Source organism: Anticarsia gemmatalis, chromosome 13 (assembly GCF_050436995.1).
Source record: "Anticarsia gemmatalis isolate Benzon Research Colony breed Stoneville strain chromosome 13, ilAntGemm2 primary, whole genome shotgun sequence".
In the NCBI taxonomy this organism is placed as follows: Eukaryota; Metazoa; Arthropoda; class Insecta; order Lepidoptera; family Erebidae; genus Anticarsia; species Anticarsia gemmatalis.
The window spans coordinates 5,936,969-5,962,264 of NC_134757.1; the positions used below are offsets into that span (position 1 = coordinate 5,936,969).

Below are 25,296 nucleotides of genomic sequence, written 5' to 3' on the forward strand. Positions count from 1 at the left end.
CGCAAACACTGGTGTAATAAAACAGTGATTTATATGCAAAACGGTGTAAATTAAAAATAGCAGCATACGATGTAGTTTTCATCGCGTGCAGTTTGTAATCTAGCGTAGGCTTTTCATGTGAGTTGTGTATTAAAGTGATATTAAAATTGAAAACGTTGATAAATATAAGACAGGAATTCGGAAATGACATCAGATGTCGCCGAGACGAGCGACCGCACGTAATAAGTCGACGAACAGTGTACAGAAAAAGGTCGAGAATGAGGCAAAGTCACGCAAAAACTTTTGTACTGAATTTTAGTCAAATTACTCCCTGATTGAGGGGCTCGACGCTAAATGGCTACTTAGTTTCTACTCAGATCGATATGATTTCGTAAGTAGTAAAGTGGCGGTGCGTGCCACCGGTCAGCCAGGAGATGGATTAAGAACCTTTCTAGTAACACCCAGCTTTCTATAAACACAATATTAAACCATAACGTACTTTTTCATTTTCCAAACTAACTTCTTTTAACTGTGTTTGTGAAAGTCATACTCAAAAATCGATAAACACCAAAATTTGTGAGCAACTTTAAGCGTTAAGAAAAGTGCTATGAATAGAAAGATCTTTGTGTTTATAATGGCTTCGTAAACGTAGTTTTATTTCTTCACGCAATAATGAACGATCCGTGGAGAAAACGCCTTAGTTGCCAAACAGATTTACGATCCCTGTAATGCGAGTAATATGCTGTTAATACTTCACAAACAGCCGTTGCTAGCCGTCCCTTAGTCACATCTGGTGTATAACTCATGGCGAACTCTACAACTAGTCATTTGACACCTCTTAACGTGAATAATATTGAAATAGCGTCCCTATAACTACTACTAAAATTACATCTTGAGTGATACTCAAGATGTTTTGGTCAATTTTTCACAAGCGTTCAAAGAAGTTATATAAGAAGGACGTATTCAAATCATACCCAATTCGTTCTTGAGGCGTTCGTTACTTCCAGGAACGCAAATAGCTAGAGAATATGTAAATAGTTGAGACCATAGTAATATATGATACAGAATTCATCATTTTGTAGTTCGCGTCTGCTTTTAGTCCAAAATCTAACACTTCTGTGCCAAAATCATTTATTTACGTCGTCCTAAATGTAATTTATAGGTGAAACTTGAAACAAAGGATTTTTGTAACTTTTTATTCTTAAAATTAATGTGGTTCTATGATATTTCATTTAATGCTCCATCTGTCCTACTATTTTAGAATAAGAAGTAAGTAGGTAAAAAGTATAGAAATATTCCAGTTTAAACGCGGAAATGATTTTCTCCTGCACGTAGTAAATAGCGGATCCAACCTATTGTTGTTTCTTTGTACCACCTTATCTAGATAGCAATGGCTCAAAATAATTTAGTACTGAGATAAAAGAGGTATACGATACGTAACAAGTTTAATCTTTTGTCAATATTGCCGAGCATGTATATGATGGCGAGACGACAAGACAATTTAGTGAAAACATGTTTTAGATATCAGTTGAACACATCTTGATAGTGACGGTAAAACAAGACATGTGAACACGAATTATTACATTATTAGTTCATTAGTGATTACATATATACATTTTATCATTAAGTGCCTATTAAAAATGTCCAAGGGCAACGATTTTTGTAAGTACATGTTAAACCTAATTTATTTTGATTAATTTATTTACTTACATCTGAAAATTTTCTTTTATTTCCTCGATTTGTTTATGCCTATTTTCTATCTAGTGGTTAAAAAAAAGTACGTATTTGTTAATAAATAATATTCACGTCGTACATAGACAATGTTTTTCTTTCGCAATCTGCCTAAAAATTCTGAATTAATCTCAAACGGAGTGTCAGGGAAGACTCATAACGGGAGAGGGATATAATTTCTGGCGCATATTAAATGGCTTTGGTTGCGTTTTACTGCGATCTTCTCGGATTCACTGTAATGCCAGCTTGAAACATCGCCTTTGTTGACGACAAATAAATTGCTATTTAAGCACCACAGTAAATGAAAACGTAACAAAATAACTTTAAAAAGTTTTCTTAAAAATATATTTATTTACTCAATACATTGATAGGAATACTTTACTCATTAGTAAATATTGTACCATTTACAGGATTCCAAGGGTCCTAGGGTTTTTCCAGAGTTTCACGGCTCAAAGATACCTAAGTGTCGAATAGCTTATACAATAGAAGAAGTCATAGTTTACGTATGAAAAAAGTCATTAAAATTCCACTTGATAAGCTAATACTTTTTCAGAAGCGTTGAAATCGGGGCTTAGAATCTTAGAACAGAATTTAAGATATACCATGTTTGGTTTACGAATAAATGAATATATAAAAATCAAATATATGTATACATAACTATGAAGGACCGACCACGCAAGATTATTCCACATTTCCACAATATTCATGATACATTGCGAATGTTATATAATTTATTGACCCTCTATCGTGTGAAGAAGCACATTCAGTTACCTATAGAATAGTTCCCATAAACGAGCTTTAATAAATGGCCGATATGTTTCGATCGAAGTATTTTTATACGTTTCGCCTTTAGTCTACTATTTTGTATTTTATTTAATTACACAATATCACTAGAGTCGAATTTATGGTTGTGATTTTGATATTCATCTTCGGTTTATTTATTCTACCTGTTTTTCTAGAACAAAATAGAACAGTCTCAATATCTTACAAATCTAATCACATAATGTTCCAATTTGCTCTAATGACGAAATCATGGAATACAATTTACGATCGGTAAATCTTACTCCTACTCGTTCTTCATTGATTTATATTGAAGTATAGGGTGTCCGGTGGCAGAATTTGGATTTCAAAATCGGATAATAAGAAAACTACAAAATATTTATTTTTATTTCAATGACAATAATAAAGCAGGGAAGTGCGGGTTTTATTTCTTAAAAATTATGTCGTCCAAATGTTGACCGTTACGACGGACACACTCTTGGAATCGTGCTTCAGTATTCCGCGCCACTCGCTGGAGAAGAGACGTCGGGATGCCATTCACCTCGCGAACGATATTTTCTTTTAATGCTGAGATGGTCGGCGGGGCTGACCTTTACTTTTGTGGTACCCCCACAGAAAAAAGTCCATCGGAGTAAGATCTGGCGACCTGGTGGGGGGTGGGGTGGGGGTACCTCAAAAGTAAAGTTTATGAAACAGCTCCGACCATCTCAGCATTAAAAGAAAATATCGTTCGTGAGGTGAATGGCATCCCGACGTCTCTTCTCCAGCGAGTGGCGCGGAATACTGAAGCACGATTCCAAGAGTGTGTCCGTCGTAACGGTCAACATTTGGACGACATAATTTTTAAGAAATAAAACCCGCACTTCCCTGCTTTATTATTGTCATTGAAATAAAAATAAATATTTTGTAGTTTTCTTATTATCTGATTTTGAAATCCAAATTCTGCCACCGGACACCCTATACTTGTTTTTGGCACAATTTTAGAATAAAATAATTTTACCTTGGTAAATAACAAACCTGTGCGTAATACAGGTATATTTCACTATATTTCTGTCACATTTCAATGAAACGGAAACAACATATTTGTCATGAACTTGTCCACGGTCCATGACTTAATTAGGCGGCTGGCCAAGGTGCGATGAAATGGATCATGCAAACATGTACTATTTCTTAAAGAGAAAAGAGAGTATTAACGTAATATTTTGTTTCAGATCTCCGCACAGCGTTCGGTCTGCTGGACCGCGACAGTGACGGTCACGTAACGCCAGCGGAGCTGCAGTTCATGCTGCGAAACCTGGGCATACAGGTCAGCGACGACCTCATCGCTGAACTCATCAAAGACGCCAGTAAAACTGGTCAGTATACCCACCACTTTATCTACATGTTTAACATTCATTTACAAGTAGATAAGGAACCATTTGTCAATGGCGCCTCGAGCACGATACACATTATTCGTCGGCATTAGCAGACTTAAATATTTATGACCTTTTTACCGTCGTGATGTCTCTACCTGCTTGCTTAACAATCTAAACGGCGACTTTCATTAGCATATTGTATTATTATTAAACAGTAGAAAAATGTAGCGGTGATCGATGCAATAACTACCGCGAGCACGCCACGATCTAGACGAGGTGGGGTAGAAAATACTTAGCTCGTAAAACAACTGTAGTTAAAACGAACTCTGATAGTTTCGAATCTTAGATGTACCCGTCACCGAACAATATAAGCTGATAAGTTTAACGACGATAGTAATGATGAAATAACTTTATAATATTTTCTTCGTGTTATGTCAGTTATTGTAGAAACTTTCATACAGGTTTATGGGTCTTCTAATGGATGTTATTGAGTATGATTCAATAACGCTATATTAAAAGTAATGATACCGAATACAAATAATATTATAAGCTGAATTTCTTTACATATTTCTTTGAATTTTCAGCTCCGCTAAAAAGTTGTTGGCGATTAGTAGTATTCTAATTTTTGTGAGTTCATAAAATATTATGTCTAACATTTCTGAGTAGTTTGAATACATGCCAACGCGACACGTGTTTTATGACATAAAATGAGTGGACTTATTGCATTATATTGCACCGTTGTACAAATATCCATGTCGCTAGACATTGCGAGTTACAAACGCACAGAGGGCGGTAGACAGTTAAAATTAAATTTTGTTTACATTTTGTATATAACACGCGTCATATACCGTACTTGATGAAAGAATTTTGGCATAGACACAGTTTTCAGCGAGAATATAGGTAGTAAATTATATCTGCGTTATGCGTCGCTTCAATGCTTTATATTTTCGTGTGCTACACCGAGCTTTATCGCACAACATGAATAAACAAAAACTGATTAAATCGATGAGGTAGTTAATTTAGAGGGTTATTGTAAAATGGCGTGCGCGCGTAAGGCGGGCGGCTTCCGGCAAGCGACCCCGCGCTCTGCCAAGGTTGGTACCTGCTGCCTTACGACGTCATACATCGGTACTTACGCGGCGACGTGGCGCGTAATTGATAAACTTCCACTTGATCACTCTTCACTCGGGTGCCTAATTGACCATATAACTTGCTTCATTACTCTGCGCGACACCAAACACACAAAGATAACAGTTAATATACCTCGCTGAACGTAAACTGTTGAGCGACTTTATACCTAACAATTCTTATTTAATGAAAGACAAGAAACAGTAAACCAACATTAAAATGACTATAGAAACATAGTTTTGTTATTTATGTGCAGTGCACCCATAACTTACTATGTAGTCATGTCCGTTATTGTCGCCAGTTAACAGCTCAGTTTTCTAAATGGGAATTCACTGCCAAGTAGTTTCGCATACGTCATGCACATTATTTCATCTAAGTACCAAGGCAAATTTATTTCCGTGCTCAGTAAACGTAGAACTTTCCAAGATTCTTGGTCATATAGTCGCTTAGCTCATAACTCATCCCAAGATAAGGGTCTGCACATACACAGCATACTCATTATATTACTAAACACTAAACACAATCGGGCGAGTGAAATAGCGCAATATCGTGACGGCGCCGCCCTCTGCCCGCTCTATCTACCATCGCACCCTGATAATCTCTTGATCCAATCAGATTGCGCCTGTTCAAGCTTCGCGACGAGGTTAATATTCTAACACAATACAAAAACTAACCGGTATAGTGGCGCATATCACGTCAGCTCTGATTGATGCCATTAAAGTAAATCCAATATAAAGGGTCGGCTCACGACCGTCACGACATAATCCTTGTAACCATTAGTCGCAGGGATTACGAAAAATATGTTTCAACAAAAGCCAGATATTTTTAATAAAGCCGAGTCGAGTTTAACAGAAATGTAGTTGTTGCAGTGGACAGCCACAGGTGGTGCTGAGTTCCTTCTACCACCTTTCTAGAATACCTGCACATCTGCTCCGCTTTGTATAAATTTAAATTCGTTACAGTAAGTGGAAAATTTAAATAAGCCCTGCATTTAGAGGAAAGTTATTTTGTTTATGAGCAGAAATAAGCAGTAATCTTAATAAGCAACATAAAAATATATGAGGGCCGTAAGACTGGGTATAATAAAAGTTTATGAATGACTCGGTGTGAGTTAATGTCAAAACATTGATAATGAGTGTTATAATTAACCGGAGCTAATGGCGTGCAGGGCGAACTGCTTACGTCACCAGTTTAATGACTTTCCCTGCCACCGCGTTAATTAACATTTAACGACTTAAAGCCCTTTTGTTAATTGTCACATTACATTTTGTTACATATTATTTGGGAACGATTTAATATTATAAGTATATGGCGTCGGCGCGTACGTTGAATGACTCGTAAATCTTTATCTACGACTCGAAATGGGTTTTTGAATTACTGCGCGGGTTTCACGAAACGCGTTGTGGAAAAAGCCGTTATTGTAAAATGTTATTGTTTAGCAACGTTCCGAAGAAACAATCAGGCGCTTGGTATTCACGCACTGAAAGTTCACGTCCTTTATGTTACCTACGTGTATCTATTCATAAGATCTTAGAAATGTGTAACCATAAATATTCGACGACATGAAGTTTTTGTAAGTGACTTCCGCATTAAGACTTGCCCCTAAGCAAATTCGTAGACCCAGAATATTGGATAAATATGACAGAAACTATGAGCATATTGTATCTTCTGTATATGTTCAGGAGTGAAAGGATCATATAATAGCAATATTTATCAAAAAAGTCAACACAAATAGATAAATAGTACGTAAACCGTACATTTGTAGCTACGTAGACCTGTCTACGGCGTAGCACATAAAATGGACCCTAATGACATAAACCCTTACAGGTACATTGCGAAATACGTATATAAGGTATATACTCAGACAACCTGAATATTTGTGGTAGTACAAAGACATTCATTGTACCAAAACTAATGTATTGTAAGTTAAGTACAACTGCTTACAGGGTCGCGTAGCATTGCTACGACGTCTACGCCGTAGCCATTGCTTTGCTAGTTAATTATGGTAATAACTGCTTTGTAATAATAGGGTACTGTAATGCTTAGTAGGCACGCAATCAATCATTGTCGTCTGCTTAAACATTATATTTATACTGTATATGATTATGGTGATAAAGAAAGCCACCTTTGTGGAATAAAACTGAGGTTATTGATCCCTGGTTTCGTGTTAAGAATTTAAATAACAGATTTTACAAAGTTTATTATCGTTTTTATGATTCCTAGTTTATACTTAAACCTTTCTTTTATTTCAAAGGAACTAGCAATATCATGTTAAAATTTAATTTACACAAAGAATTTGATGTTGATGTTACGTTTTGTAATTTTCAGGTAACGGTCTAATAGACGAGAATGACTTTATGCAGTGGGTGACGAAAATACAAGCGTTACAAGGGTTAGACGTCACTACGAGCGGCGGGGACTCTGAAGAAGAGATCACGAGAGACTTACTCGCAGCATTTAAGTGAGTATTACAATACAACTTTATTCACTTGCCTTTCAAATAAAAGGACCCGTTTTTCTGTTGCTCTTCGATGACAATCCAGGTAGTGGAGTTTTTAATTCGGGAGAAGACCCTTGTTTAGTAGTGAGACAGTAATGGGTTGACAAAAAGAAAAAAAATGGGAATAAATGCAATTTACCTTGGCTCGATTCAGCGGCTCTCGGCAGTCTGACTCAGCCAGCTTATCTTGTTAACATTAACAAAGTCGGAAAGTCGTGGGTTCGATTCCCACACGGAACAATTTTTTGTGCGATAGACAAATAGTTGTTTCTGGTCTGGTTGTGCTTTGCCTTCGTTGTTTATACTCTTATGTATGTAGAAGTCCCCGGAACACAAGAGCAATCCTTAGTGCGCGAGTTGTCTTTTTAAAGAAAGAGGAGGAAATAAATGAATTGGCGGTACTTCCATTATAATTTAAGATAATAGACATCGCGAAAGTTTTGGAAGCATGTAGGTAGGAAATATTAGTTGTTAATCAGAAGCCAAAGCTACAACTTTTCCGTATCTGATAATCGAGTCAAAAAGTTATAATTCGTGTTTACCTTGAAACCTACGTGATATTACCGTGCACTTCCGTGCTTATTGTTTGGTCACCCAAATAACTTACGAGTCAGTGTATTTATATGATTCTATATTAATTATAGTCCGATAACTTAGAAGATATCCTTGGCATGCACGATTTATTTAGATTTTATTGTATAATGCCATGGTTTTCCAAAACACAGTAGATCAGTAGCGTGATTCTCTACAACTATCGACTATCGGTAACTGGCAGCTATTGAGAATTATATGAAAATCTGATCAGTGCCTCTAGCGGGGATCGCAATAACTATTTTTGCAGTACTTTTTAAATATCCAACTATCGTTACTCGATAGTACTGACTGTAGAGAATCGCGTTACAAACCATTTTCGTTCGTCATCAGATGCATAAGTTTGCGGGTCTATTCTAATTTACGAATGTTGAGCACCTTTGCCAGTTGAAACGTCGCATACACAGTTTCCTACCAATTGATTAGAATGTACCGGTATTTTCCTTGGTTTTACCATTACCGCGGCTATAATCTCTCTATAATAAGCTTTATTAGCATAACAAATGTATTCGTCATCCATATTAAATTTCAAGGCTGCGTGATAACGTTCTCAATCAACAGATAAATGTATCATGGATATCTCGAAATTACATACTTCCGCTCACATTACAAACAAACGATAACAATAAGTCGGAAATGCGTAATTGATTTTAAAATGTTCATATAACTTATATATTATATCACTATGTACATTATCAATCTAGTTACCTGTGGCGTCAGTTTGTGTTCTTGTCATGTTACTGATCGTAGGAACTTTTAAGCGATTTTAGGGAGAATTTCGTGTATGATTCGTTAAAATGTTTTCTGATCAGGCTGAAATAAGTTAATGATTTGAAAGTTTACCAACCATGTTGATTTTTTTCTTTTTATTACTGTAACGAAAAATAACTGCAATATGACAACATTCTTTTAAGTTAATAGACGACAAGTTACTTGCAATGGATGCTGAATAATAGCTTAGCTTAGCTTATCAGAGCGTATAAGTAGTGCGTTTCAGAATCAATGCAAGCAATGCAGTAGGTATTCTGATAGCCTTATTCGATAAACAGATAAGTAAAATTAATTGGTCTATAAATACCTTAAATCAGATATATCAAGGCTATAAATTAAAAAATGAAGCAACTATATCGCATGGATATATTGGATATATACGTGAAAACGATCCGGGAGGGAGCATCGACGACGCTTCAACTAATAATAGATCTCCTATCAAATGTCGATGTCGTAAGAACTGCTGAGGGCTAAGTGCTCATTCACGTTGACTCGCGGGCGCGGTGGCGGGCGCGGTCGCGAAATATCAAACGTATGGCGATGTACCGAAGTGTTCACGTACAAACCGTTCGCGCGGTCTAAGTCGCGGGCGAGCTAGCGGCGCCGCGCGCGGCCCGCGTGGCGGGCTCGCGCCAATATCAAACAAGTGAAGATGTTCGTGTGTGTTCACGTCGAACTAGCGGTGGCGGGCGCGATTCACTCGCGATGTCAAGTAAGATCAACCAGTTTGAGCCAGTTTGAGCCAAACGCCCGCCTGGCGGCCAACGTGAACACAAATCGCCACGTCCCCGCGCTCGCGACCGCCACCGCGCCCGCGAGTTCCAACGTGAACAAGCACTAAGGGCGTTAGAAGGGAATACTGACTATAATATGTGTTAATACTGATATTGTACATGGTTGACCTATATTTCAATTTCTAAAGGGTCTTTACTCGTCTTTTAGAGTGGCTATGATTCCTATGTGACGCTCTCGGTTCACATTTTGCACATACTTATTTATTTTATTTGATATCAATTGGTGAATCACATTTTAATGCTTCAGACGAATCTCGCTCATATCGTTATCGTAGAGGGTCTTTCGTAGCGGCGTAGCTTATACTCACTAGAATAGTATTACTGACATGTACTCCTAATTTGAAAGCGACAAACATCGCGTAATTCTTAACCGAAATTTTTCGTTTCTGTCTAGACAAAATGTGGTGTTTACTGATGTATCGATTTCTGTCTGCTTTTTTGTATTAAGTCGTGTGCAATGTCGTTGTGTCGCAGGGTATTCGACCGTGATGACAACGGGTACATAACACGCGACGAGCTGCGCTCGGCGTTGGAGATGATCGGCGAGCCCGTCACCGACGCGCAGCTCAACCAGGTGCTCGCGCTCGGCGACATCGACCACGACGGCAGGATCGACTATGAAGGTACACCCACAGCCTACAGCTCTCTTACACCCATTGAGTCACTAACCCCCGGTTTCTGAGTACATTTAGCAGTAGTTTATCTTTTCAATAGCGTTTTTTTTTGTATAAGTTTGTGTTAGTGTACGCTATTAAATGGATAAACTAGCGCTCAATGTACCTAAGAAACAGGGGGTAGGAAAATTATTAAGCCCTTTACGAGCAACCTAGTAAAGATATCACCTTTGCAAGCTGAGAAAAATTAACAGCCCGCATTGTTGAGAATGCTATTAGACTTTAGGGTTGATGTACCGTGTCAGATATCGTAAGGAGATCTTGACGGTTCCTATGTCGATGATAAAGAAAGTATTGATTAAAACGTTTTGTTTTCTATTTCAGAATTTGTGAAAATGCTGTTGTAACGAGTACCTCGCTGAACAAGACCTCACTAGTTGTAATGATAGTGTTAAAGACAGAGGGTCGTCGTGCCTCCGTAAAACGGCCAGGAATTATCTGACCAATTGGAAGCGCCGTAGTGGTTTCGACACCTTATGAATTCAACATCCCAAGTATCAGCTACTTATACCCAAAGTATATGGGTAAAAGAACAAATGCTGTAAGGCGTTGAATATCTCACTACGGCACAAGTTCGGATGTAGCCGTCGACAACTGTTAAAATGTTGTATATAGGTATAATTTTGTAATTAATAACAATAACACGTAGTTAACTAATTTAGGCTATCGAAGTTATATGTAATTAAATGATTATATATTTTGCATACATACGTAATTTATTTACCAAATAAAGTGAACAACGGCCTTACACGATCAGTGATTTCGTAGCTTCAAAAGACATTTTATATTACAATAGTATTATCTCTTAACATAGAGCACTTTCATCAGACTTATATTTCTTTCAAACTCGCAAATTTCTTTTTAATTTCTAAATATGTATACCTATTGTTAGCCTAAGATCTTAGAATACACGAGGCTATGTATTGTAAAAGGATCTCTACTAATGGCGAAATGCCTAAGCCTTTTGACTTTATGAAACATGCTTGCATCCAAATTATATAGAGCTATCAATAAAAAATCTCTTTAACATTTTCTGTGTAAAAATTACGCAAATACTTATAATAACAATTAAAATAATACTGTAATTTTATGGTTGTGAATGCTAAGTTACATCAGAAATGTTATTTATGTATAATGTTGGTAAGAGTACCAAAATATTATTTTTTCATGATATACAAAATATAACTCCACTACATTTAGGTACGTAGAAGACCTGTATCTATTTGATTGTATAGAACTTCACTTGAATGTATTTTATTTTGTTGAAACGAAGAGTATCTACAATCTACATAAACCATTTAGATTTATTGACCTCTAAAATGTTATTCGTTCTCTGTAGGACCCACCTACCCAATTTAATTCAGCAGAATAAATACTTTGATGCGCAGACAATTGGGTTCGTTAATTAATTCCTTTGAGGAGAATTCGTAACATCTTGTATCTCCCAACTTACGTCTTTGAGATCAATAATATTGTGTACGTCCAAAGAACTGTTACACTTCCATTCAAACTCGTAAAAATAAAAGCATGTTAGAGAATATACAAAGAGCCTTTGAAAGGCATGTGATGTGGAATGAAAGTGATTAATAAATCTTGGATTTGTTATTCTTTTTTTTATTTTTAAATCCTTTACCAAATATAATAAGTACGTTACGTTTAACTAATAAATAAACAGCCACAAAAAGTCCATATTAATCGGGCAGTTCTTTGAGAAGTCCTCTCGTGGTTTTGCCTACCCGCCTAAATATTATGTACACGGAGTTTATACTGCTCCCATAAATGTATATTTTCATCAGGCGTTATTTTATATTTTAATAATTCATCAATTCTGCACCATTATTAATTATGGATTTCAACAAATATTTATTTTAATCTACTCCAGCCATGAACTTTTCCATAAAGGTGCAAGGTTTTGGGTTTACAGATGGATCCCAGTGCCTCATCATATGACCCTTCTGCTGCCATTGGTGAGTAACTTCCTGTAGCTCGATATATCCCTGCAAAAGCGTATATTTTAATGGTATACAGAAGATTCACGTTTTTAAACAAAATGTGTAATAAAAAAAATGAGGCTATATAAAACCTAAGTAAATAAGAATAGCCTCTGAATTAGGTCAAGATTGCTATTTACCCTATTGAGAGTTTAGGTATTTACGTGATAAATAAAAAATCGTTATTTGCTCACCTTAATTACCAAAATATCCACAATTCGAACGTCAGTGACGCAAGCATTTTTGTAAAAATATCTTCTCAACATACACTTGCAGTCGTCTTCATTCTTTTGTATGTCGAAGTATTTTACTAGAAAAAAACACATCAATCGAATCTTGCTCTTGCTCGATGTGTGAAAAGTGTCACTATTGACTGGGTGTAACTCATGATAATTATGATCTCCAACCGATTTCGGCCATGGTGACCACTTCGATTGACCCCTAATCATGTTGGTGATGAATGCTGATGCGCACGGAGATGGCTCAGTTAGCTTTGCCATTTATTTACGGATTGTTTTATAGTTTATAATACACTTACATTGTGTTTATAGTTTTTGTTTCTAGATCTTTACTTACTGTTTTGAATTTCTGTACTTAAATATTTTATTTTTTGTATAATTTTTGCATACCTCTAGGTTAAATATGGCTGAACAATGTTAAAAATTTAAGTACCTAACATCTGTAACATTTTTTGTACCTATATTTGCAAAATAAAATATTATCTTATCTTAGCAAATTTTGCAAAACTCACGGTTACTACCGGTCTAGCAAAATATTATAACGATTGATTAGTTGGTTACCTGTGAGAATACTTTAGCAATACACTTTACAACTGCTATCATAATCTCCTGGGACTCATCCACTGTGCAGCTGTTACCGAAGTGAACCGCCTCTGAGCTTAATTATCAATAACCAATAATAATTGTGAAAAACTTACTGATGTAAGGAATATACCGATAGAATGCCCGGTACAATCCTATAGCCCTTCGTCGCGCCTCACAGAAATCTGTGGACATCACCGGCCTCACGGTCTTGTTGGTTGAAGTATAATAATAATAAGTCGTCAGTCTGCATAGTGTTTGACGCATTTTACAAAGGTGGCGTAATTTTGTGATGAAAATAAACTTTAACAATAAACTAAGATCAGACAAGGTCGTAAACTGTCAATACTTAGATGTCATATATACCAAAAAGTATCATAGCCTTTTTTATTCGTGAGATAAACCTCGCTGTAGTATTTCATTCTAAGATGTAACAATATAATGAATATTGCTTGCCACCTAGATACCTCTTAAAAGTATCACTTTTTGTCAATTTAGTTTATGTTTTTCGGATTTTTGTCGGTGGACTGAAGTCCCTCATCTGCACTGGCCTCAAAAAGTATTTGCCTACTAGTATCTACTTAGATTGTAAATTCATGATTAAAGACTGTGCCATTACCCAAATAAATGGAAGTACATAAGAAGTGTTAAAGTAATACAGTGGTTACAGTTACTGTCGCTGCACTGTGGTCTTGGGTTAGATCCTTGATTCAAACAAACTTTGCATTGCTCATATCATTAAATACGAGTTAAAAGCATAACAAAAGAAGTCAGTGGGTTATTCATGAAGAACCAAGTGCACCTGTTTATTCTGAACACACTGGGCCACAACTATTTCCTATGTTGTTTCAAACTTACCTGGTCACCATGACTGTACTTATACTATATTGATCAGAACAAAAACTAATTCTATCAACTATGACCAGAATATTTCCAGAATAAATGAATTCCTGATGTGTTGAAAAGTAATTAAATTAGTAAAATCAAAATGCAGATTATTGAGAATTGAAATCTATTTCTGCAACAATTGTTTAACTTATTGTAAGATTGTCTATTTACAAAAATGTTCTATTTGATTTATTCATTAGAAGAGAAGAATTTTGAAAGGAAATCCTTAGGCTTGGGCTCTTCAGTGGGCTTGAAGTACGTCATAATGTGGCCCTTCTGCTTCCACATGTTCACTGATTCTTTGAGTTCCATTTGACCCTGAAAGTTGAGGATAAACGCATATATTATAAAAATTGAAAATTGAATACATAGTTGTACTGTATTAGTAGTACTGAGAGTGGCATGTATACCAATATGGTCGTTCAAAATGTGGTACTTCTGTCTACACCTCAGAGTATAATAGACTTTTCACAAAGTATTAAAAAAAAATTATACCAAATCGTATACATTTTCTAATATTCTGTAGTAAAGTAACATACAGAAAGTTTAAATAAACACAAGAAAAGTAATAGTACCTTGATTACAAGCATATCAATAACTCTGACATCAGTGACATCCTTGTTATTCATAAAGAATTCCTTCAATTTTTCACGGCATTGTTCTTCTGATTTTGGGATATCAAATTCCTTAACTGCAATTAAAACATACAAAATAAATTACCCAGAATCACATTATATTTGTAATCTATGAGGAATTTATTGCTGTTTTGGTAATTAGAAGTAACAAGTTTTACAACTGGACAACAATCTAATAGAAAAGGTTTGCAATGTTAGATAAACCGTAATAGTACAGTACCTTACACACATAGAATATAGAACGGATAGTTAGTAATATATGTATCTAATAGACAAGAAATTAAGAGTTTCAGTAGAAAACGATCTTAAATTTGTCTTGTTATTAACAACCTAACCTATATGAATTAATATATCACTATATTCATGAACATAATACAGTTTTAATCATTGTAAGAACTGGCTGGTGCTATAATTTAGTGCTGAACGCTACTAATATAGTGGTAACTATTGAAGCTAAGTACTGCAGAGACAACATTGATGACATAACAGGTTACTTACCAATGTATGGGATCTGACGATACCAGGCCTTGTACAAGCTTAGAACACGCTTTTTAGCTTCTGCCTGGTTTAAGGACAACAGTGGCTTTGCTGCCTTTTTGCCCACCTCGATAGCTTGTCGGGCAGACATTTTTTAAGCAAATTCACAAGTCGCAATTTTCGAAATGTTTTGATCTTGACATGAACGTCAGATTTTGAAGGTGACAGATGACAGCTGTCCTGGCTGTTACTGTTGCCATTACTCGTAACGGATTAAATAAGTAATGCCTTAAATTATATTTATTTTTATTTTATTTTTTCTATTGAGAAAAATAGGAACCCATACGATCACTTCATTAGGTAGATAATAATAATAAAAATATTATTTACTAAATACTAAAGAACCGGTAGCCACATATTCTTGTTATAATTATTACAAGCAGGTAGGTTGATTTATAAAGTCCTCGTTTTGGTTCTTAATTTATTTGTAAGGTAAGTTTCAAGTGTATTAATAATGTGGGTATATAAATTACGCGGTGTACCGACCGACACAAGTGGAGGAATGGGAGTCCGGGGGCTACTTGTGATGGGGGGGCGGGGGTATTTTCTATTGAAACTTATGTAAGTACCTAATTATTAAATACACTTTTAAACTGGTTGCAGAGCTGCTGGCTAGACTTTGAGTAAAATTCTACGCATATATAAGTACACTTTACAGTGTCGTTCTACGCCGTGCTGAGCTACGGAAGCCAGTGCGCTGATGAGAGACGGCCTGCGGGGGCTGCGCAGAGCTGCTATGAAGACTGCGTTGTCTAACTAAACGTTGTCGCGTAGCCACGCTCTATTATTCCAATAACAGACGGTAGAATAAATAAAACGATATTAGTAGTTTACTTAATTCTTTTATTCACTGTTCCACAATATAACTTATTTTATTTATATAAATTATAATTATTATACCTACAACTGAGACAAGTTACTTAGTATACAAACTTTGTCAACAATAGCCTAACTAAGTACAAAATATAACAAAACATTCAATTGACCAAATAATGTCAAATAAAGAAATAATATCGTTGATGAAAAATTTCGAAACAATTTGAAATTTTGTTCACGACGAAGAAGCTCTAGTTAAGTTATTTTTGCTTAATTTTCACTCAATTATTAAAATACATATTATTTTAAGTTAATGTCCTAAAGTTTTAATTCACAATCATAATAAACTTTCAAGATTAAAAACTAAGTGGACACGTTTTAGCACCATATTTAGGAGTAAGAGCAGAGCTGTATGGATTAACGAAGTAAGTATCCTTCATCCTACTTGGTAGGTATGTGAAGAAAATATCTCTGAAAGTAAAAAAAATAATGCAAATAGCTTATTTCAAACGAAACATATTATTATTGTAAGAGCGACGAGGTCGCGCGATTAAAACCCTGGATCGCCCACGCAAAAAAAAAATAGTTAGAAGATTAGTAAGCGGTAAATGTAAAATAAATATTGAATACTTACAAAAATGCTTCGCCAGGGTAGGCGTCGTACATGGTCGTAGGCCACCACATTCGAGTCTGTTCCACTTGCTTTATTCTGTTCCTTGATACAAAGTCTTCTAGTAAAATTAGGAACTGGAACAAGATAACATGTTGATTAACTCCTTATTTGATTTCAATTGATTTTGCCAGAGTGACAGCTTAGGACGTACCGAAACTTTCACGAAATAGTTTTATTTCTTACATTAATCTATAAATAATTATATTCCGAGGATAAACAACATCAAAGTTGTATTCCTAATAAGTCGGACCGCTTGATGTCGCCGCTACTAAAAAGTTGCATAATTTATAATCTGTATCTTACCAGATTTTGCACCATATGTCGGTGTGACCATTTGAAATGTTCCAATTGCTTCAACGTGAATGGTATCAAGAAGGCCCTGGCCCTGTGATCCACGTGCTTGAGATCAAGCCAGCGCCTTTGTGATTGTAGAAGCAAACGTTCTGAAAAAAAGGTATCTGTTATGCTTCCTTCTCACATTAATCGAATGTTCAACAATCTATTCAACATGAATCAACCAATAGGAAAGTACCTAGTTGGGTTAACAAGAAAATATATTACAAAACTTGCACTTGTAAATGGTCTATCTAAAATGCTAACGCTGTCTTTTTTTCGTATATAATGTTAAAATGATTACAGGCTGAAACATTCTAATAGGAAATTACGAAATTAGATATCATTATGTCGTATTTCTGTACTAAAATGTGTTGCAGTAATTTCATTTTAAGAGTAGCTGATTCCATACCGTCACACAGTCTACCATACTAACTATATAGCACTCGGACATAAGGATAAATGTGTTGAGGGAGCATTAGATAGTAGCGTGACTTCCAAACCTTTTAAATTGTTTAGCTATCATTAAAGAATAACGAAAGAGCCTAAGAACTATATTAGAATAAATTATGTAAAATAATCAATAAAATACGTACTGTGCTGCTTAGGAGTAATAGGACCCTGCACTCGATTCCTGACCCACTCTTGAAGATTGTTGAGCAGTTTGGCTTGAGGTAAGTGGGGTATTAAAAGCGGTGTGTCTGAAAGATCGGCTAAGAATGCCTGAAAAACAAAATGAGGGCACTTGATAAAGCAATATGGACAAAAGATTATTTATAACAATTTCGGTCCTGGTTCGTTTGGCCATTATCAACGCAAGTCCGATGCTAAAGGGGGCAAGCCTATTGCGATATATTATACCGGGCTACTATTGACAAAATTTTCTATTTTGAAAATACAAATAACACTTTGCCCAACTCGGGAATCAGACCCGAGACCTCGTGATCAGCAGTCGCGTGGTCGCTCAAACCACAGAAAGTTTATATCTTTCACTTTTTGTATTGCTATGAAATAATAACGACCACAGAAAACAAGTGAACACACCGCAAGTAACTCGCTTTGTCCCAATCCAGCGGCCGAAATAGTTGGTTGTGATCGTGATGGCTGAAAGAAAGTACGTAAAGGTATAATAACTCACCCACGGTGTAGTTTTTAAGATGGTTAGATCGAAATACTAGATTTCGTAGGTTCGAATTCCACAGGGAACCATTATCTGTTCATTTGTTTATTCAGATGTAAGTATCAGATTTGTTTTTATATGCCTTTATTTAAAAAAGGGGGTTTAGCATAATAAAATATAAATATTTTGTTTTATCAGGGATAACTCGAATAGTATTCGCATATTTTTAAGCTCTTATGACTTATACTAACCGGTCATAACCGGGGTTTGGTGATATAAACTATCCAAATATTGTATGCTTATTGTCCGTTATGAAAAAATACTTATTGATAGCGCACGAGGTATCATGTTTTTTAATTCGAAGTTACTTAATATAAGCTAATTAAGTAAACAAGTCTTACCGTGGCTGGAACAGACTTCATAGCCTCATTGAACGTGTCCCTAATGAAATCTTCCATCGGGTCTAATTGGTAGATCTTAGCTGTGTCTATCCAGAACGGAGCATGTTTGGTTGGTTCATAAAAGTATTTCTCCTTTAGTTTGCCCTTGTTCTCTAAATCGTATAGATGTCCGCATCTACACTTTGATTCCTTTATAAAGTCCATCACAGGTTTCTCCCTAGAGAGATGTTAGCAGTAAGCAAGTATTTTTTGCAGGTAGTAGTCTTATTTGTATAAAAAAACCGTGAAAGCACTTTAGCTTCATTGATTGTCTGCTTGTTTCAATGTCTGTAACTACTACACTACTTGGACTACTTGGAGCCATAAAGACTTAATAGTTACATCTAAAAAACTAAGGCAAGCTAATTAAGGTATATAATAAACCTTCCAGATGTGACTTTCGAGCCATTACATCAGCTAGCAATACGCTCGAAGTAAGAGATGTAAACAAATCTCACCACTTCGTCAAACAATCACATTCAATGTCACATTTTTTCTTATCAGGCATGGGAAACTTCCAGAAACCCTCTATAGTCGTAACAGCAGTTCCGTCAACCATGCATGCTCCACCATTTATTGCAATATAACCAGTTGGCAACACCGAGATGCCTGAAAAACATTATCGTTTACTTTAGTGGTTGTGCATCGAATGGGTAGAGGACTGTTTGTAACTCCGCCACGCAAAAAAACTGCACGGATTTGAACGTCAATTTGTACCTAAAAAGAGTGGCTAGGAGTTTCTCACTGGCCCTACCTTCCGACTATCTATTTGACCTAAATGAATCAAACATGATTTAATTTTGATTTTTAATCATATCTTTAGTTTTACCTTGACGAACATAATATTATATTAAGATCTTACAGTAAATTTTCGTTGGGCAATCATTCCACCCTGAAGATGCCGCGTAGCACACTTATGAGTAGCATATTACTTACTAGATAGAATGTAGCAAGGCGCTCCACTTGAGAAACTAACACCGCCGACGAGGTACTGAACGTTTTTATACGGTCCTTTAAACTTCGGCTTGGCTTTTTGCTTCAACATCTTCAATTTATTCACAACAGCACACATCTTTGGATCCGTATTTCCTAAAAAAGCGACGAAATACATTTACTTATATCTCTACCCAGTATCTATTTTAAAACATTGGTCTGTAAACTTCATGTTAAAGTTTAAAAGATATCACCGTATTCAAATTCGGCAAATTGCCGAAAATCATACTGTAACTTACGTAAAGTGCTGGGTGGTTCCCAAAATTTGTAGGTGCAAACTCTCTCCTTTTCTTTTTCCTGTTTATTCCTTAGTTTTCTTTTTTCCAACTAGAAATCAATAAGTAGCAATAGTTTAAATAGTTACAAATACTATGTAAAAGAATTAAATAAATTTACATTCAGTAAAACAACTATTTAACTAAATTAAATAAGCATTAACATACAAAACTCTCATCCTTTATTAAGTCCTCGTAGCTCTGAAAATAAAAACGTTTGCAAATCATTAATGATTACATTTATATAAATTATTACATTAATAAGAGACCTTTCAAGAACCGGAGGCCCGGGCCAGGCCCTCCCCTTTCGCCCCGGTTAGTCCCCCAGTACTTAGTTTACGATAAGTAGGTACCTATAAGTGTAATCGTAATAATTTGTCACAATCTGTTTAATAGACTTACTTCTTCGCTTCTAAGTCTAAATTTGTTTCCCAGCGGCAAAGGTTCTTTCCTCCGTTTCGGTGTAGCAGAAGTTATCAAAGGTACGTACATCTTTTGTAAGTATTCACCGTATCGCACGTTAGGTTGGAAGTATTTCTTCTTTTCTACAATAGATATATACGTATTTACCTACTTGGTTAACAATCCTTCGCACACCGTCATAAAATTTATATATTGCAAATTCAAAGAACTAATTATTTCTAATAATAGGAAGGGATAGGCATATTTGTCGTTATTTCTTAACTTAGACAATTTTAGCATACTTATAAGTTATGTAATAAACACTTGTGTGGAATTAGAAGGTAAATTTCTACTTACTCTTTTCTTTGGGCACTGTAGGAGGCTTTTTGTAATGCGTTAATTTCTCCAGACGTTCCACACACTCCTCGAGATCAATGAATACCAAACTTGACATCATAATCATTGCATTCATGTCGTACCCTACACAAAATAATGTGTTAAGCCATAAAGCACCTGTTTTCTGTGTGCTCAGAAATTACTCAAAAAGTAAGAAAATTGGCGTTTAGTTTAGGATCTAAGTTCCTATAGGTTTCTACTTTCTACTTGGTAAGTACAAGGTACTAGGCTACGGTTTCTGTACATGGGAAAAGTGTTGTAAGATAACTTCTTCATAAACGTATGGTTAGTGGTCAACCTAGTGTCAAAGTTGTTCAAGTCGCCCGAAGGCCTTTGACGTGGCTTTTTAAGATAACTGAGGCACATTGAAACAAAGTGAGAGTTTGAAAGCAGATTATACGAAAAAACTATGCTATCTAAACCAAACTCACTTTTTCGTAATTCTGTAGGAGATTTGTTATAAATCGCTTTGTACAGGTTCCATATAAACACGCCGGGGTCTTCAACAGATTCAGCCATTGTTTTCATCAGTATATTCTTATTGATCTTAAGGGTTAATCCAAGATCACTCAAAGACTTTCGTATCCTATGAGGCAAGTCTTCCAGTAAATCTTGATGGATAACGGCCTTCAGATCAGCTAAGACATTTCTTTGGACTCGTGATAATTCTACGTACCATCTGGGACCCACTTCTCTCAGTAACCTCTTTTCTTTGCGCTTAGCTTTAAAGAAATACCTAGTTTTATTATATATCCATGAATTTGAAAAAAGTACAAGTTAGTAAAGTGATTTAAGGTTGCGTTTTTCGAAGAACACTATTTATTTTTTGATGCGAAGGGGTTTATGGAAGAGCCTAAGTCCAACCCTTATCCCAAGACCGCCAACTTAAAAAAGGGATCGGCCGAGGGACTAGGGCGACCCCAAAAACTTGAACTTTAGCTAAGGCCTAAAAAACAGCTAATGATTTCTGTAAATATTACCTTCGCAATAGTAAAAATATCTCAATTCTTTTAAAAACATCAGCCATTTATGCACTTTCTCGTTATATGGTTTTGTCTCAATATTTTCGAGCATTTGTTTCTCTAAGAAAACCCATTCTGGTTCCCTTTTTTCTTTCCTGCTGTAGATCCTCTGAAATTCAACATTGAAAACAATTGAAATAATCAGACCTGTAGCGTGATTCTCTACAGTCGGTACTATCAAATTTTGAGGGTTTGACATTTAAAATGTATTGCAAAAATAGTTACTACGGCACCCGTGAGAGGCGCTGTTCACATTTTTGAACTAGAGAATCGCGCTATAGGTAGGTGACTAGGTTTATTATTCTGTGACTAGGTGTAGTAATCTAACTACGTACTTTGTTAATTAATTTAATGGACATTATCTCTCTAATTACAGGCACAGGAATTGGGCCTAAATCACTATTTTTAAGATAAATAAATAAATATTTTTGGGACAACTCACACACGGTCGTCTGATTAGAAACTAAACAGAACTTGTAATACGGTAACCAGAAAACTGATAAACATACTTCTAAATACATACTTATATAGATAAATTAACAACCAGGCTCAGAACAAATACTCGTCCTCTTCACACAAATACTTGTCCGGATGGGATTCGAACCCTTCGGCGCTTCGGTTATTGCGGTGAGGTGACCACGTCAACGCCACGCCAAACGTGCCGTTAACCCCAAATGTTGACACTCCCATCTTTTACAAGATTACATCCTCTCTATGCCCTCAATATTCTGAACTAAAACACCCTGTCTAAATTAATTATAAGTATACCCTTTTGGGTAATTTGACGATAAACGTATCATTGGGAACATACAAGGTATTTTCCTACTTAAATATATATATTTTAAAGAAGAACTAGCAGATAAAAAGGCTCACCTTTTTTTGAAGAAATTGTTGGACGGTTGGCATCTTAAACTTCCCCATCGTGAATTAACTAATAATTTATGCAATAAAATTTTAAAATTATATCATACTACGTAATTTTGATCATTAAAATTATTTCAAAAATTTTGTCCGACAAAAATCAAAAGCAATAAATTTTGAACTGACTGTTCCATTGTATTTTTTTAAATATTTTTTTTCTGAATTATCGATTTTTTTAGGGTTCTGTATTATGAATTAACAACTGTACTTTTAAAATATAACTCCGCACAAAGAATAATTCGATCATATTTGTTCTGAGCCTGGTTGTCAATTTATCTATATAAGTATGTATTTAGAAGTATATAAGTATGTTTATCAGTTATTTGGTTATCATAGTACAAGCTCTGCTTAGTTTGGAATCAAATGACCGTGTGTGAGTTGTCCAATAATATTTATATTTATATTTATTTATTTATATATCGACGGTCCCTACGTACATTCCCTCAAGTGGTACTTACGGGATTTGCCTTTTTTGTTTCCGTGACCTTCCGGTTGTCATATACTTTCGATTGATTAAAGAAAAATTAGTAAAAATGCTTTAATTCTACCCTAAATCAACACTCGACAAACCCCAGATCTACAACACTTCCAATGTAAAATGTCACTAGTGAGAGTTAAGACATTTTACATTGGCAAGTCAACAACACCCCCGCGCGCCTCCCCCGTAACTCCCACATGCGGGCTTGTTGCGCTCGCGCAAAAAAGAAAATGAAAAATGTAAAAGATAAAGGTAAAACCATCAGAATATCATCAGGTAAGTTGAATTTGACGTTTTATTTTATTGTACCTTCTTTAACTTTAATTATTAGTCAGTAAAAAGTTTATTTTTAATTACGTTATCAACTTAAATTACTTTTTTGGTAATCTAAACAAGCTTTATTCGATTCCGACGTAATTAGTCGCTTTTGGTAGTGACGTTATTTTACTTGGGAATGTTTTGAATCAAAAAGTCTTAAGTGTTACATAAGTGTTTTTACGTGGGAGAACATATACTACTGTTTTAAGTAACTGCCACTTAAGTTATTTTACATCGGGAATATTTAATTTAAAATGTAAGTAATTACCATTTCTGTTATTTTACGTTGTTTTTTGTTATTTTTTTCGGGTCCATTTTCGCTAGCATCAAAAGATGAACACTAAGATCTGGCTCAAATCCATGCAAAAATGAGTCCTACGCCACCCTCGGCTCCATTAGCTTCAAATTTGCTCGGTGATAAAATACTGTCAGATTCAAGTATAGTAGAAATATTGGAATCGCCACAACCGACGTCTTCTCTTTGGCTCCAGGGGGTTTCTCAATCACCTTCCGAACATCGTGTTCCTTCATGGACTCCAACTCCCGCTTCATCGCTGCTATCCACTCATGGCTATCAGGTCTTCGAAGGACTTCTTTGTACGAACGTGGTTCTTCCTCTAATTTGCATGTACTGTTGTAGCAATATAGTCCACTTTGTACGCTACGAAGCCTATTCCTCAAAGGATACCTAGGCTCTTCCTCGATATTCACACTTACTGTTCTGACTCTTGTATCACAATGTTCAGCATCAGATTCATTTGAATTCACAGGCTCCACAGATTCAACACAAGGATCTGTATCCACATCTGCTGAGTCTGAGCTCTCCTCCGCATCTTCAATACTGTCTGGGTCTGTCAGACGTGTTTCGTTCTCCACATGCCTCACGAAGTCTTTGAAAAAGTTCAAAGCTTGAGACTTCTCCCTGAGAAAGAAATTTACTAGTGAAATCGTCTACTATTACGAACATGTTACGAGCTCCACCATAAGAACGTTCCGACATGGGACCACACAAATCAGCATATAATAAACTGAGTTTGTCTTTCGCTCGCCTTGCTTTACCCTTTGGAAAAGGTAATCTATGTGCCTTACCTCTTAAACAAGCAGCACAAGGTTCCATTACACTTTTACCTCCAACCTCGATGTCAGGCAACTTCCGTAAATCATTCAAGTTAACATGCCCTAATCTACGATGCCAAAGTGCCAACGAGTCTTCAACTAGAACCGTAGCCAAAGCACCATCTAAAATAGCAAAACAACAACCTGAGACTTCACTAGCAGTAACCACAAGTTTACTCGTTATCTCGCTTATCGATTGGTGAAACATCCTACAGCCATTAGAATCAAAAATAACTCTCCATCCATTCTGTACCAACTTAGATACCGACAAAAGATTAACTTTCAAGCCAGGCACAAAGGAACAATCTTTTACAGTTAACAAAACTCCTTTCACATTAACTATAATATCACCTTTGCCTTCACTTGAGATTCTATCATCATTTGCACACGTCACAACATTCTTATCAGTAACCTTAAAGTCTCTAAACCACTGCTTCTGAAAACTCATGTGTGTCGAGGCTCCACTATCGAGATAAAACGTCGAGGGGCTGAAGGATGTGTGCACCGACAGTGAACACTTGAACAGCATAACGCAACTTTCTTCGACTTCGAGGAAACCGTTGGTAAGCGTGCACCACATCCTTGTCCAGCATCGGGCAATCGGACTTCTTATGACCTTTCTTTCCACATTAAAAGCAGTTGTTTGTTTTGTTTTGTTTCTTCACTACTAAAGCCGAGTTCGACGAGGATTCATTTGAAGAGCTCTGAGCGCTATCTTCTTGTAGAAGCTTTTGCCGAACATTTTGAGAAGTAATCTTCATTCCTGAATGCTCTAGTGCCATCCGTAATGGTCGGTAAACATCAGGTATACCCGTACC

At 36.0% G+C, this 25,296-nt stretch overlaps 4 protein-coding genes across 10 annotated transcripts in view; 1 reads left to right on the plus strand and 3 right to left on the minus strand.

Moving 5' to 3' along the window:
• Window positions 1–11,908, plus strand: part of Eip63F-1 (Ecdysone-induced protein 63F 1) — a 24,146-nt gene extending 12,238 nt beyond the window's left edge. For 5 of the 6 annotated variants that reach the window (XM_076121417.1, XM_076121419.1, XM_076121418.1 and 2 more), the window contains 4 exons: window positions 3,702–3,845; window positions 7,302–7,434; window positions 10,104–10,252; window positions 10,628–11,908. In XM_076121417.1, coding sequence (XP_075977532.1) covers window positions 3,702–3,845; window positions 7,302–7,434; window positions 10,104–10,252; window positions 10,628–10,650 — 449 coding nt within the window. In that variant the 3' untranslated portion in view covers window positions 10,651–11,908. Of the gene's footprint in view, window positions 1–1,490; window positions 1,642–3,701; window positions 3,846–7,301; window positions 7,435–10,103; window positions 10,253–10,627 lie in introns of those variants that run through there. The other variant, XM_076121422.1, reaches the window with a different exon arrangement.
• Window positions 11,909–12,043: 135 nt separating this feature from the next.
• On the minus strand, window positions 12,044–13,449 carry LOC142977509 (NADH dehydrogenase [ubiquinone] 1 alpha subcomplex subunit 6-like). The gene is made up of 3 exons (XM_076121424.1): window positions 13,232–13,449; window positions 12,489–12,604; window positions 12,044–12,300 (listed from the first exon to the last, which is right to left on the minus strand). The coding sequence occupies exons 1-3, from the start codon at window positions 13,380–13,382 to the stop codon at window positions 12,172–12,174; spliced, it is 396 nt and encodes a 131-aa protein (XP_075977539.1). The 5' UTR covers window positions 13,383–13,449; the 3' UTR covers window positions 12,044–12,171.
• Window positions 13,450–14,110: 661 nt separating this feature from the next.
• Window positions 14,111–15,345, minus strand: LOC142977612 (NADH dehydrogenase [ubiquinone] 1 alpha subcomplex subunit 6-like). The gene is made up of 3 exons (XM_076121600.1): window positions 15,137–15,345; window positions 14,579–14,694; window positions 14,111–14,321 (listed from the first exon to the last, which is right to left on the minus strand). Exons 1-3 carry the CDS (start codon window positions 15,264–15,266, stop codon window positions 14,193–14,195), a joined length of 375 nt encoding a protein of 124 aa, XP_075977715.1. The 5' UTR covers window positions 15,267–15,345; the 3' UTR covers window positions 14,111–14,192.
• An 806-nt stretch (window positions 15,346–16,151) lies between these two features.
• Window positions 16,152–22,668, minus strand: ssp5 (short spindle 5). Of its 2 annotated transcripts, XM_076122026.1 has the most exons (15): window positions 22,519–22,668; window positions 21,604–21,754; window positions 21,055–21,345; window positions 20,585–20,707; window positions 20,228–20,370; window positions 19,994–20,026; window positions 19,790–19,877; window positions 19,494–19,646; window positions 19,016–19,166; window positions 18,519–18,735; window positions 18,042–18,101; window positions 17,594–17,720; window positions 16,968–17,107; window positions 16,626–16,738; window positions 16,152–16,462 (listed from the first exon to the last, which is right to left on the minus strand). In XM_076122026.1, the coding sequence occupies exons 1-15, from the start codon at window positions 22,564–22,566 to the stop codon at window positions 16,348–16,350; spliced, it is 1,953 nt and encodes a 650-aa protein (XP_075978141.1). In that variant the 5' UTR covers window positions 22,567–22,668; the 3' UTR covers window positions 16,152–16,347. The 2 variants fall into 2 exon arrangements, with proteins under 2 accessions (XP_075978141.1, XP_075978142.1); XM_076122027.1 differs by lacking the exon at window positions 18,042–18,101.
• Window positions 22,669–25,296: the final 2,628 nt, after the last annotated feature.